General features: G+C 44.4%; 1 protein-coding gene across 5 annotated transcripts in view; it reads right to left on the bottom strand.

Moving 5' to 3' along the window:
• The window catches only part of ATP8A1 (ATPase phospholipid transporting 8A1), a 291307-nt gene that overhangs the window by 241209 nt on the left and 36109 nt on the right, over positions 1–13989 (bottom strand). For all 5 annotated transcript variants that reach the window (XM_069744529.1, XM_069744527.1, XM_069744530.1 and 2 more), the window contains exon 4: positions 10064–10163. In XM_069744529.1, the coding sequence (XP_069600630.1) occupies positions 10064–10163 (100 nt within the window). The remainder of the gene's footprint in view (positions 1–10063; positions 10164–13989) is intronic.

Below are 13989 nucleotides of genomic sequence, written 5' to 3'. Positions count from 1 at the left end.
TTCCACGCAGAAAAAAAACACATCAAAAACGCACAGTGTGCAGACAGCCTGAGAGTCCAGTCGATGTTCCTCCCTGTATGCATTGGGACCACGACCCACTCCTGCACCTCTCCTTTACATTTTCAGTGTAGACCATTTTTTCTATTTTGACTTTTCATTTTAGACCCGACAGCGCTTAGTAAAGGATGCGGCACAGCTGGGTTAGTGCACAGTCTGAGACCTTAGGATAACACAGGAGATATCCGGCACTACCCGCTGGAATCTCACAATCCAGAAGATCAAACCCAACTTTCACTAGAAGGTCAGGACTTTTAGGGAGAAGTTAGAGCCACTAGTGACCAGTTTTGGCAATCTGTAATATTTAGAAGAAAAAAAAAAAAAATCACCATTCTAGAATTAACCACTATTTTCTTAAATAAAAAGGGCAGCCCCAGACTGGGGATAGGTGGTCTTTAAGTCCACCAGAACTAAAGGAATTCTATCCAAAGAAAAGAAGAAAATTCAGCAGCTGGACAGCTCCCAGAACTCCATTCCCATAATATCTCTGGAAAACTAATGTTTTTGCCCAAACCATCCAAATATGTATCCAGATCATTACAAAGCAGCAGCAAAAAACACAATAAGTCCGTAACATACAAGTTCTTCTCACTAATTAGATCAAAAAGTAAATTTTTCAGTTCATCGATACAAAAAGTGAAACTCGTTATATAGAGTCATTACAGAGTGATCTATTTCAAATGTTTATTTCTGTTAATGTTGATGATTATGGCTTACAGCCGATGAAAACCCAGAAGTCATTATCTCAGTAAATTAGAATACTTTATAACACCAGCTTGAAAAATTATTTTAAAATCTGAAATGTTGTCCTGCTGAAATGTATGTTCAGTAAATGCACTCAATACTTGGTCGGGGCTCTGAAATAAATTGAACTTTTTGATGATATTCTACTTTTGTTAGAAGCACCTGAATATGATAAATCAGCAAAGCATGGGAACAGCTCAAATAAAGTTTTATGTCTACATAGAAAATCATTGAATGGGGGGGTATTCACAATCACCTTTGAAATTGAATTTCATAGGAGCCACCGTAGAACAATACATTAAAACCCTCAAAAAATTAGGGTGAATATACCAATTTGATCAGATAGACACCATTGTGTCCCTGATAGCCTGTGAAACGGTCGATATTCAAGGTAAAAAAAAACTTGCCCATGTCTGCTGATTGCTGGTGTTGCCCAGGATATAAATATAAGACAGGTAACATGTATATAGCAGCAAATGGTAATTAGAGGAAAATTCCCCTTCATACACTGTTTATATCCGAATAGTACTCTGATGTAACATCTAGTACTATAGTGTACTTCATACACTTTCTAACTGAATAATGTTCTAATCCAAGATCTAGTAGAAGATTGCACTCTATGGAAAGAATTAGACAAATTGTCAGCACTCCACAAGCTAGGAAAACTACATATTGCCCGTGGATGGAAATCACAGCTGACATATGAAGGGTGGCTGCACGCAGTCTCCCCCTCACCCCGACGCACGTTTCACTGATGCTTCTTCAAAGATATGTTATTGTGAACAGTTAAAGATGAAATGATCTCTAAAAGGCCTAAAGTTAAAGATGACATTTTCTTTGTATTTTAGGCAAAAAAATATATATGTTTTCATCTTTTACATTTTTAAAATTATTAAAACAAAAATTAGCTGTTACAAATCTTTGGGCACCCTGCATGGTTAGTACCCCCTTTGAAAGTATCACAGCTTGTAAATGCTTTTTTTTTAGCCACACAAGTGTCTTTCAATTCTTGTTTGAGAGATTTTCATCCATTCTTTCTTGGAAAATTCTTCCAGTTCTATGAGATTCCTGGGTCGTCTTGCATTCACTGCTATTTTGAGGTCTAGCCACAGATTTTCAATGATGTTCAGATCAGGGGACTGTGAGGGCCATTATAAAACCTTCAGCTTTCACCTTTTGAGGTAGTCTATTGTGGATTTTGACGTGTATTTGGGATTATTATCCATTTGTACAAGACATCCTCTTTTCAACTTCAGCTTTTTTATAGATGGGGTTATGTTTGCATCAAGAATTTGTTGAAATTTCATTTAATCCGTTCTTCTCTCTAGATGTGAAATGTTCCCTGTACCATTGTACATGTTCCCTGTACCACTTGTTTCCAAAATGCATCAGGCTTGTTTAAATATTCTTTTGCATACTTCGGATGCTGAAATTTATGGTGATGACGCAGGAGAGGTTTTCTTCTGATGACTCTTCTATTAAGGCCATATTTGTGCAGGTGTCTCTGAACAGTAGAAAAATGTAGCACAACTCCAGAGTCTGCTAAATCTTTCTGAAGGTCTTCTGCAGTCAAGCGGGGTTTCTGATTTGCCTCTGTAGCAATCCTGTGAGCAGTTCTCACTGAAATTTTGCTTGGTCTTCCAGACCTTATCTTGACCTCCACTTTTCCTTCGGTTAACTGCCATTTCTTAATTACATTACGAACTGAGGAAATGGCAACTTGAAAACGCTTTGCGATTTTCTTATAACCTTCTCCTGCTTTATGGGCCTCCACCATTTTCAGAGTGCTATGAAATTGATTAGAAGAACCCATGGCTGCTGTATCTGGCACAAGGAGAGGAGGCTGGGTTTTTATAAAGCTGGGAAATTTGCATCACCTGACCTTTCCTAATGATGATAGTGAACAAGCCATAACCCTAACAGGTTAATTAAGGTGCGAAACCTTGGTTAAAGTTATGTGAGCACACAAATCTCCAAAGGTGCCCAAACTTTTGCATCGGTACAGTTTCATTTTTGTAATTTTAAAAATGTAAAAAAAAAAAAAAATTATAAAATATATATATATATATATATATATATATATATATATATATATATATATATATATATATATATATATATATATATATATATTTTTTGTCTGTCTGTCTTTCTGTCTGTCACGCGACCAATCAGCGACGGCCACAATCCAATTAGTCCCTCCCTACTCCCCTGCAGTCAGCGCCCGCTCCATACTCCCCGCAGTCACCGCTCACACAGGGTTAATGCCAGCGGTAACGGACCGCGTTATGCCACGGATAACGCACTCAGTTACTGCCGCTATTAACCCTGTGTGACCAAGTTTTTACTATTGATGCTGCCTATGCAACATCAATAGTAAAAACATCTAATGTTAAAAATAATTAAAAAAAATAAAAAATCATTATATACTCACCTTCCGCCCTCTTTCCCGCTCCTCGCTACGCTCCAGTAACCGCTCCATGCAAGCAGCAGGTTCCGGTGTCAAGGATGGTATGGCAGAAGGACCTGCCATGACGTCACGGTCATGTGACCGAACTACAAGGGGCCCTCGGAAGGTGAGTATATGTTTATTTTTTAACCTGTGACATACGTGACTGGGCAATATACTAGTCGGCTGGGCAATATACTATGTGGCTGGGCAATATACTACGTGGACATGCATATTTAAGAATACCCGATGCGTTAGAATCGGGCCACCATCCGATTAATAAAATATATATATATATTCCTACAATACAAAGGAAATGTGTCATATTTAACTTTAGATCTTTTAGAGATCATTTCATCTTCAACTCCATCCCTTGTAGATTGTGAGCTCTCGCGGGCAGGGTCCTCTCTCCTCCTGTACCAGTTATGACTTGTATTGGTCAAGATTATTGTACCTGTTTTTATTATGTATACCCCTCCTCACATGTAAAGCGCCATGCGCCATGGAATAAATGGCGCTATAATAATAAATAATAATAATAACTTGCTTAATTCTTACAATAGCAGTAATTTTGACCAGGGGTGTCCTAACTTTTACATGTCACTGTATAAATCACGGTATGTAGACCTCGACCCACAGCGCATCATTGCTTTCTAGCTCCACATCCAGATTTGGTGAAGACACACCAATATAACAACCCCGCTTCACATCTCACCCGTTATTATATAACCTTAGCATGTGCGTAAAACTAGGCATTGTGTAGTAGGTTAAAGAGCCGCAAGCTACAGTCACTACACCATCGGCTTTACTATAAAGGATCGCTGCCTAGAAGCCCAAGATTGTGTGCCCTTATTATAAATCATCCTTGTGTGCGGCAGTGATCGCCACGTGGAATATTACCGAGTACAGAAAGCCCTTGGACGTCGCTGAAGTGCCCTTTGTGAATAAAGGCATACAGCATTATTATTCACACTAACAATGGTCCAATCAATAAGCAAAGAGAAAAACCTACACACTGGCCCTGTTATAGCATCACCATACGAGCTCCAGTAAGGGACTGTCGTCTGCTACAAGTTACAGCTGGGCACAACAACCATTCACAGCGTGTATTTCTTACATGTCTGTGGATCTGCAGCACAAGTATATAGAATAGAGCATAATGGTGCACCCCTTAGGAGGGTACTAGTTTGAATAAACATATACTTATTGTTACATGTCCATTGTTCCTATATGCCCCACAGTCGGATATTCAGACATATAAGGGTGAAATGAGAATTGGGGCTCATGTGCCCCAGTCTGATAATGGGGGGGGACTTCCAATGAGGGAATGCTATGCCTACCAGAGGTAAAGCCTCGGGTTCTCCAACCTTCCCCTTGTGTACTAATCCACGCAGGTGGAAAGGGCACGACTAAGGGTGACATGTACAGTCAGACAGGAGATGGAGCAAGTTTTGTAGCAAATAGTAATGAGCCACCGTGCTGTGATAAGGTGTATTCTGAGAATGCTCGGGTGCTAACTGCGTGTCATCGGCGTGCTCGAAAAATATGTTCAAGTCCTCACAGCTGCATGTCACACGGCTGTTCAACAGTCACAACACAGGCAGGGATTGTCTAAAACAGGCTGTCTAACAGCCGCGAGACATGCAGGGATTGTCTAACCAACAGGCTGTCTAACAGCCGCGAGACATGCAGAGATTGTCTAACCAACAGGCTGTCTAACAGCCGCGAGACATGCAGGCACGGGGATTTGAACATATTTTTCAAGCACGCCGAAGACACTAGGTTAGCACACGAGCATGCTCAGAGAGCACCTTATGCAAGAACGCTTGCACATCACTAATGACCACTGGTATGCAGATTGTGACCGGATGACCAAAGGCCGTCCTCCATAGCCTCCAAAATGACTGACATTTTTTGCAATTTAATTTCTCTAGTAAAAATGAAAGTAGAAGCTAGATCTAAAATACTGTGGGCACAAAAAGCATTCAGGAGCTAAAGTTCAATTAAGTGAGTGGAGAAGCAAGAATATGGTAATGTCGGCCAAATTTGCCGATCAGGTATGCTGAATTCAATATGCCTAATCTGTTCTCCCAGGAGATAAACTGCAAGCTCAGTAGACCCATCATGTCTGTGTACGCGGTGTTCATTAGAAAGCTGCCAGGGGAGCAAGAATTCAGCCAACGGCTATTTTAGGCATATATTCATCTTAAAGGGAACCTGTTACCCCCAAAAATCGAAGGTGAGCTAAGCCCACCGCCATCAGGGGCTTATCTACAGCATTCTGTAATGCTGTAGATAAGCCCCCGATGTATCCTAAAAGATGAGAAAAAGAGGTTAGATTATACTCACCCAGGGGCGGTCCCGCTGCGGTCTGATCCGGGGCCTCCCATCTTCTTACAATGACGTCTTCTTGTCTTCATGCTGCGGAACCGGCGCAGGCGTACTTTCTGTCCTGTTGAGGGCAGAGCAAAGTACTGCAGTGCGCAGGCGCCGGGAAAGGTCAGAGAGGTCCAGCGCCTGCGCACTGCAGTACTTTGCTCTGCCCTCAACAGGACAGAAAGTACGCCTGCGCCGGAGCCGCAGCGTGAAGACAAGAAGAGGACGTCATATGATGAAGATGGAAGGCGCCGGACAGCGACGCCCATCGGACCCGGACCGCCCCTGGGTGAGTATAATCTAACCTCTTTTTCTCATCTTTCAGGATACATCGGGGGCTTATCTACAGCATTACAGAATGCCGTAGATAAGCCCCTGATGCTGGTGGGCTTAGTTCACCTTCAATTTTGGGGATGACAGGTTCCCATTAAGGAGAAATGGTCTCCACCATACATGCTATATACTTGCAGATCGGGATAATCCTGAAGATAACTAGTGTTTAAATCATGCTTGGCTGGCTTACTGAACCAGGGGTTCTAGGGAGAAAATTAAGTTTTATTCTCCCTGCAGCCACTCACTTCCAGTCATCAGAGCGGAGCAGGGAGGTGTAAGTCACCACTCGTAACATAGTGACCATCCGGTAATCAGTCTCTGGTACTGACTGATATCCTGCAGTGTACGTGTGCAGAGCAGGCCGTCAACCAAGCACGGAGGAGTGAGTACAGTACAGTCACTGTAGTGAGTGGTGGTAACTGTTACCGATCCCTGCATCGGATCAATGATTGGAAGCGACCGGCTGCAGGGGAAATATAACTTCATTTTCTCCCTGTAGCCACTGGTCCAGTAAGGCAGGCTTTAAAGGATATTTATCTGCAGATAGCGCATATATGTGAAGGTAAATAACGCTTTGGAGGTAATTGGTTCCCATTAAGTCTACAGGACTACCAGTAATTTACATCCTGCAAACCAGTTCTCCCCAGAAGGCCTCACAGTAGCGGCATCGCTTGCCAAGCACACAGGTAATAAGCAAACAAAGAAAAAGCACCTAAATAGATTATTGCGGAGCTAAACCCCAGGTAAACCTGTTTGGTTAGTGCGTTTTGCCAAAACAGAGCAGTCCGTGCAGAAGGAGCAAACACTGACTGGTGCCACAAGCCAAGGAGATCACGAAGTGAAACATGACACAAAGATTAATTGTTTTCAAAGTGATCGATTACAACTCAGTGACATTAATATTATTTTAAAGATATTATTCAAAAACAAACTCGCTAGGCTGGCATGTGATACGTTGGATATTCTCTTGCAGGTAAAATGCCTGCTCAACTCCTGTAGGATAACAGCCGATGGCGAGGAGACGTGTGACGTCCAGCTGCCAGACAATACCCGAGCGCTGTCCGCAGCCTGTCCTCTACCCGACATTCCCGATATCTCCTCACACTTAAAAAAGGGAACCTGTCACCCCCAAAATCGATGGTGAGGTAAGCTCACCGTCATCAGGGGCTTATCTACAGCATTCTGTAATGCTGTAGATAAGCCCCCGATGTAACCTGAAAGAGGAGAAAAAGAGGTTAGATTATACTCACCCAGGGGCGGTCCCGCTGCGGTCCGGTCAAATGGGTGTCTCCGGTCCGCTCCGGCGTCTCCTATCTTCATTCCATGACATCCTCTTCGGGTCTTTACGCCGCAGCTTTGGCGCAGGCGTACTTTGTCCTGTTGATGGCAGAGAAAAGTACTGCAGTGCGCAGGTGCTGGGCCTCTCTGACCTTTCCGGCTCCTGCGCACTGCAGTACTTTGCTCTGTCCTCAACAGGGCAGACAAAGTACGCCTGCGCCGAAGCTGCGGCGTAAAGACCCGAAGAGGATGTCATGGAATGAAGATAGGAGACGCCGGACCGGACCTGAGACACCCATTTGACCGGACCAACAGCGGGACCGCCTCTGGGTGAGTATAATCTAACCTCTTTTTCTCCTCTTTCAGGTTACATCAGGGGCTTATCTACAGCATTACAGAATGCTGTAGATAAGCCCCTGATGACGGTGAGCTTACCTCACCATCGATTTTGGGGGTGACAGGGTCCCTTTAATCTCTGGTTCTCACAAGTTCTCATTCTGGGTTCTCCTCTTGTCTGCTCCTCACATAACCAACATTGATCTTTCTCCCAAACTAGCCCCATAATTTGGAGTTCGCTACTCCAACCGGTCAGGCTACATATTCTTCAAAAGGAACATGAACATCCCATCTCTCCAGAAAAAGCTTACACCCTACAGTATCGGTGTATCGGCAGCACGGTGGCTCAGTGGTTAGCATTGCAGCGCTGCGGTCCTGGGTTCTAATCCCACCTTGGACAACATCTGCAAGCAGTCTGTATGTTCTCCCCGTGTTTGCGTGGGTTTCCTCCGGGTACTCCGGTTTCCTCCCACATTCCAAAGACATACTGATAGGAAATTTAGATTATGAGCCCCAACGGGGACAGCGATGATAATGTGTGCAAACTGTAAAGCGCTGCAAAATACGTTAGCGCTATATAAAAATAAAGATTATTATTATTTTATCCTTGCCACCACCATGCCGCCATGCGCTCAAGCTTGTACCCTCATCTGTCTCTTTAGCCTTTACAGTGCAGTCTGCGATCCTGCGATCCCTCGGGGGCAGGGACAACCCTCTACTCCATTTTGTCAGGAAGCTCATATTTATTACATGTTCTTCCCGCATTTAAATCCCTTTTCACCATGGGATGTACTGGTAAGGTTGTACGGAGGGGTGTATTGAGTGGGCTAGGGAGCTGTTATACCACCAGCACTTGCTTCTAGCAGCGGTCATTTCTTCTACAAACTGCAATAGTACAGAAGCATATACAACAATCGCAATTTCAAGTCTCCTGACAAAACTTAAAAAAATAAAAATAAAAAACAAAATACTAAAAAAAATTATAAGAGCCTGAATCATGCCCTCTTTTCCAGCTATAAACATAATGAAAAAATATTGTTAATCTGCTAAGGAAATACAGAATTAACCCATGAAATACTGTTAAAATAAAAAAAAAAAATGCCAAAATTGTCATTTGGGGGCTGCTGCTCTTCACTCAAAAAAATGTAGTATAGTCCAAAATTGTGTACAGACAAAAAAAAATAAAAAATACAAGTTACTTAACGGAACAATAAAAAGAAAAATAATAATTGGCTTAAAAAAGTCACAAACAAACAAAAAATTTAATTGTTTAGGTCCATAAAAAACCTCTATAAAGTTTGATATTGCTGTAATCAGACTGATCTGAATTATTTTCAATAATAATTTTTAAAAATGAAACCCAAGAAATAATGGCGAAATTGCGTTTTGGTTTTTTTTCACCAGATCACTTAATTTGCAATTATTTTCCCATTTTTGCAGTACATTATATCGTATCATTACAAAAAAAAAAGCTATCCCTTACATGACTAGGCTGAAAGGAAAAAAAGTGAAGAAACGAAGGAAAGAATGAAAAGGGAAAAATGAGAAATCTGGAAAGGGCTCACATGGCGGCATGGGGCATCATCCAGTGATAAGAGAAAATACAGCCACTTTACAGATGAAGACGAGCCACTCTTGACTTATTGGTGACTACTTTTGAGCAGAAGTACCACCAGAATATTAGAGGACAGTCCCTGGCATGAGCATACAGCCATAGAAGCAGGAGGGAGCGTACGGTGTGCTCAGTTGACAGCTCATATCATGCAGCATGAGCACACAGCCATAGCAGCATCACGCAGGTGGGAGGGAGCGAACGGTGCGCTCAGTTGACAGCTCATATCATGCAGCATGAGCACACAGCCATTGCAGCATCACGCAGGTGGGAGGGAGTGAACGGTGCGCTCAGTTGACGGCTCACATCATGCAGCATGAACATACAGCTATAGCAGCATCACGCAGGCGGGAGGGAGCGTACGGTGTGCTCAGTTGACGGCTCACACTGTGGCATGAGCATACAGCTGTAACAGCATCATGCAGTCGGGAGGGAACGTACGGTGCGCTCAGTTAAAGGCTCACATTATGCGGCATGAACATACAGCCATAGCAGCATCACGCATGCGGGAGGGAGCGTACGGTACGCTCAGTTGACAGCTCACATTATGCAGCATGAGCATACAGCCATAGCAGCATCACGCATGCGGGAGGGAGCGTACGGTGCGCTCAGTTGACGGCTCACATTATGCAGCATGAGCATACAGCCATAGCAGAAGCACACAGGCAGGAGGGAGCGTACGGTGCGCTCAGTTGATGGCTCACATTATGCAGCATGAGCATACAGCCATAGCAGCATCACGCATGCGGGAGGGAGCGTACGGTGCGCTCAGTTGACGGCTCACATTATGCAGCATGAGCATACAGCCATAGCAGAAGCACACAGGCAGGAGGGAGCGTACGGTGCGCTCAGTTGATAGCTCACATTATGCAGCTTACCTGGAGCAAGGCAATGAACAGGAAAAACGAGTTGGCTGCTCTTCTGAACTGTGAGTAGAGAAATCTTGGCAGAAATGTGAACGGGTTGTATTTTGCAGTGCTGGAAAACAAAGCAGAATTTCAGCGTCAAAGCAGATATTTTCTCTTTCCATTATTTATTATTTCACACTAGTTCTTGCCTTGGAAAAACACCGCTGGTACATTACCGAGCTTGATTTATCAGCCTGACTGCGAGGAGCTAACCCATGAGACTACGCTCATATACAGCACTAAATTATAATGTACCTTTACCCATGGGGAAAGAAGTCGGCGAGGAAACATTAGAAATAGTTATTATGACAGCCACTGCATCACCGATGATTCCTCCCACAGCACGGACCTGGCCATGCTGTAAGCAAGCACCAGAAGATCTAAGCGGAGACGCCTTCATGAAGAATAGCATTGTGCTTTTCATTTAAGGTCAAACAATCCCTACAATTCATAATATACATTGCATACTTTGCTCAATGGCCCTGAGGGGGCTGGTGTACTCATCCAGCTAAAGACCATGAGTCCACGTGTATTCAGTGCACGCCCAGCCAGGCTGACGGCTGAAGCTTGTACTGAGCAGTGAGAGAATTCAGCAGCAGCAGGGACATTGAGGAGCAGTCAATCAGACATAAAGTTACAATTTTCAAAAGTATTGTACAGCCATTATAACATGGATTTCCAGAGCAAGTACACCAACATCATCAGGTATAATTATATAAAAACGTATGCATTTTTATAGTGACATTTCGTGACAAATGAAGTATACTTTAAAGGGAACCTGTCCCCCCCCCCCCCCCCCCGCCACCCCCCAGGGCCTATTAAGGTAAAAGAGCCACCTTCAGCAGCAGCACTCTGCATTTATTTCTTGGGCATGCACCGTGCGCGCCGCCCTGGAACTTACATCAAGCGATGCGAACAGATTGCGCCTGCGCACAGCGCCAGATTCCCAGCCCCACATCATGAATACATCATAACACACTGTGAGGCGGCATCTGGGGCATCAGATGCGCGCAGGCGCAATCTACATACATCACTTGATGTAAGTTCCAGGGCAGCGAAATAAATGCAGAGCGTAGGCGCCAGTGATGGCACAAGACAGAGAGGAGGCGGCACCCGGTGGGATGATGGACGGCTGCGAGGCGCTAGAGTCAGGGAGAAATCATACCTCCCTGACGCAATAGAGGTATGGCAGGAAATTTATAAAAGTCATTATTTCAGCATTACTTGGGATACTAAACATAAGAGCCACCACACAGAATGCAGCCTTAGTGATGCAGAAGGTGGCTATTTTACCTTAATAGGCCCAGGGGGGGTGACCGGTTCCCTTTAAAGTAAATCTGTCAACATGTTTTTACTACCCGATCTGAAAGCAGCATGTAGAGGAAGAGACCCGGATTCTAGCAATGTGTCACTTACTGCACTGCTTTTTGCAGTTTTGATAAAATCCTCATTTTATCTGTCGCAGATGTACCAGTTCTGATTGCTGAGCTCAGTGTAACTCCGCCCACACCACTGATTGGCAGTTCTCTGTGTACACTGCATAGGCAGAAAGCTGCTAATCAGTAATGGAAACAGGATTATACAGAGCAGATAAATATGGAGCACTACTTGGCAGCAGGTTTAATAATCCTCTAGTGATAATCTCCTGCTGATAAATCGGTGATTATATCAAAACTACAGCAAGTAGCCCAGTAAGTGAAACATTACTGGAATCAGGTCCTCTTATCTCTACATTATGATGCCCCCAGATTAGGTAACAAAAACCTACTGACCGATTCCCTTCAATTAGATTTACTCATATATTCATGTATGTATGTATAATATTCACACATTGTTACGGTCACAGGCTGTTTCGCCCCCACCGGCACCCGGAGGAAACCCCCGGTGTGACCCATAGTGTCAGTGAACTTTTCACATGTGGAAGCATACTGAACAATACAGTGGTAATACTGCACAATTCTACTATATATAATATAGTTCTCCTGCTGTCATTATACTGCAGGGGCTTTATTTTATTTTATTTTTTTATTATGCTTTGCTTATGTAGCGCCATCCGCAGCACTTTACAGACATTATTATCACTGACTCACAATCTAAGTCCCCTATCAGTATGTCTTTGGAGTGTGGGAGGAAACCGGAGAACCTGGGCAAAACCCAAACAAACATGGGGAGAACATACAAACTCCTTGCAGATGTTGTCCTTGGTGGGATTTGAACCCAGGACCCAAAAGCTGCAAACCAACAGTGCTAACCACAGTCACCATACAGTGCTAACCACAGTCACCATACAGTGCTAACCACAGTCACCATACAGTGCTAACCACTGAGCCACCATACAGTGCTAACCACTGAGCCACCATACAGTGCTAACCACAGTCACCATACAGTGCTAACCACTGAGCCACCATACAGTGCTAACCACAGTCACCATACAGTGCTAACCACTGAGCCACCATACAGTGCTAACCACTGAGCCACCATACAGTGCTAACCACAGTCACCATACAGTGCTAACCACTGAGCCACCATACAGTGCTAACCACTGAGCCACCATACAGTGCTAACCACAGTCACCATACAGTGCTAACCACTGAGCCACCATACAGTGCTAACTACAGTCACCATACAGTGCTAACCACAGTCACCATACAGTGCTAACCACTGAGCCACCATACAGTGCTAACCACAGTCACCATACAGTGCTAACCACAGTCACCATACAGTGCTAACCACAGTCACCATACAGTGCTAACCACAGTCACCATACAGTGCTAACCACAGTCACCATACAGTGCTAACCACAGTCACCATACAGTGCTAACCACAGTCACCATACAGTGCTAACCACAGTCACCATACAGTGCTAACCACAGTCACCATACAGTGCTAACCACAGTCACCATACAGTGCTAACCAGTCACCATACAGTGCTAACCACAGTCACCATACAGTGCTAACCACAGTCACCATACAGTGCTAACCACAGTCACCATACAGTGCTAACCACAGAGCCACCATACAGTGCTAACCACTGAGTCACCATACAGTGCTAACCACTGAGCCACCATACAGTGCTAACCACTGAGCCACCATACAGTGCTAACCAGTCACCATATAGAGCTAACCACTGAGTCACCATACAGTGCTAACCACTGAGTCACCATACAGTGCTAACCACTGGGTCACCATACAGTGCTAACCACTGAGTCACCATACAGTGCTAACCACTGAGTCACCATACAGTGCTAACCACTGGGTCACCACACAGTGCTAACCACTGAGCCACCACACAGTGCTAACCACTGAGTCACCATACAGTGCTAACCACTGAGTCACCATACAGTGCTAACCACTGAGTCACCATACAGTGCTAACCACTGAGTCACCATACAGTGCTAACCACTGAGCCACCATACAGTGCTAACCACTGAGCCACCATACAGTGCTAACCACTGAGCCACCATACAGTGCTAACCACTGAGCCACCATACAGTGCTAACCACTGAGCCACCATACAGTGCTAACCACTGAGTCACCATACAGTACTAACCACTGAGTCACCATACAGTACTAACCACTGAGCCACCATACAGTGCTAACCACTGAGCCACCATACAGTGCTAACCACTGAGCCATCATATAGTGCTAACCACTGAGTCACCGTGCTGCCTTTGCTCCTTTCCTGACAGGCAGGTCAGAAAGCAATTCTATTGGCTGCTCTGCAATGAGGACTGGCTGTGGGGAGACTGAGCATGTGTGTCCACCAGCATGAAGCCTATCAGATGGATGTGTACATTGCTATACACTTTGAGCAGCACGTGGCATCTGCCATCCAAAGGCTGCCATGTAGTGCTGAGCGAACGTGCTGGGATAAGGTGTAATCTGAGCATGCTTGG

Source organism: Ranitomeya imitator, chromosome 1, assembly GCF_032444005.1.
Source record: "Ranitomeya imitator isolate aRanImi1 chromosome 1, aRanImi1.pri, whole genome shotgun sequence".
Taxonomy (NCBI): domain Eukaryota; kingdom Metazoa; phylum Chordata; class Amphibia; order Anura; family Dendrobatidae; genus Ranitomeya; species Ranitomeya imitator.
The sequence above is the reverse complement of the archived record's forward strand: the minus strand, read 5'-3'. Positions and strand labels throughout refer to the sequence as shown.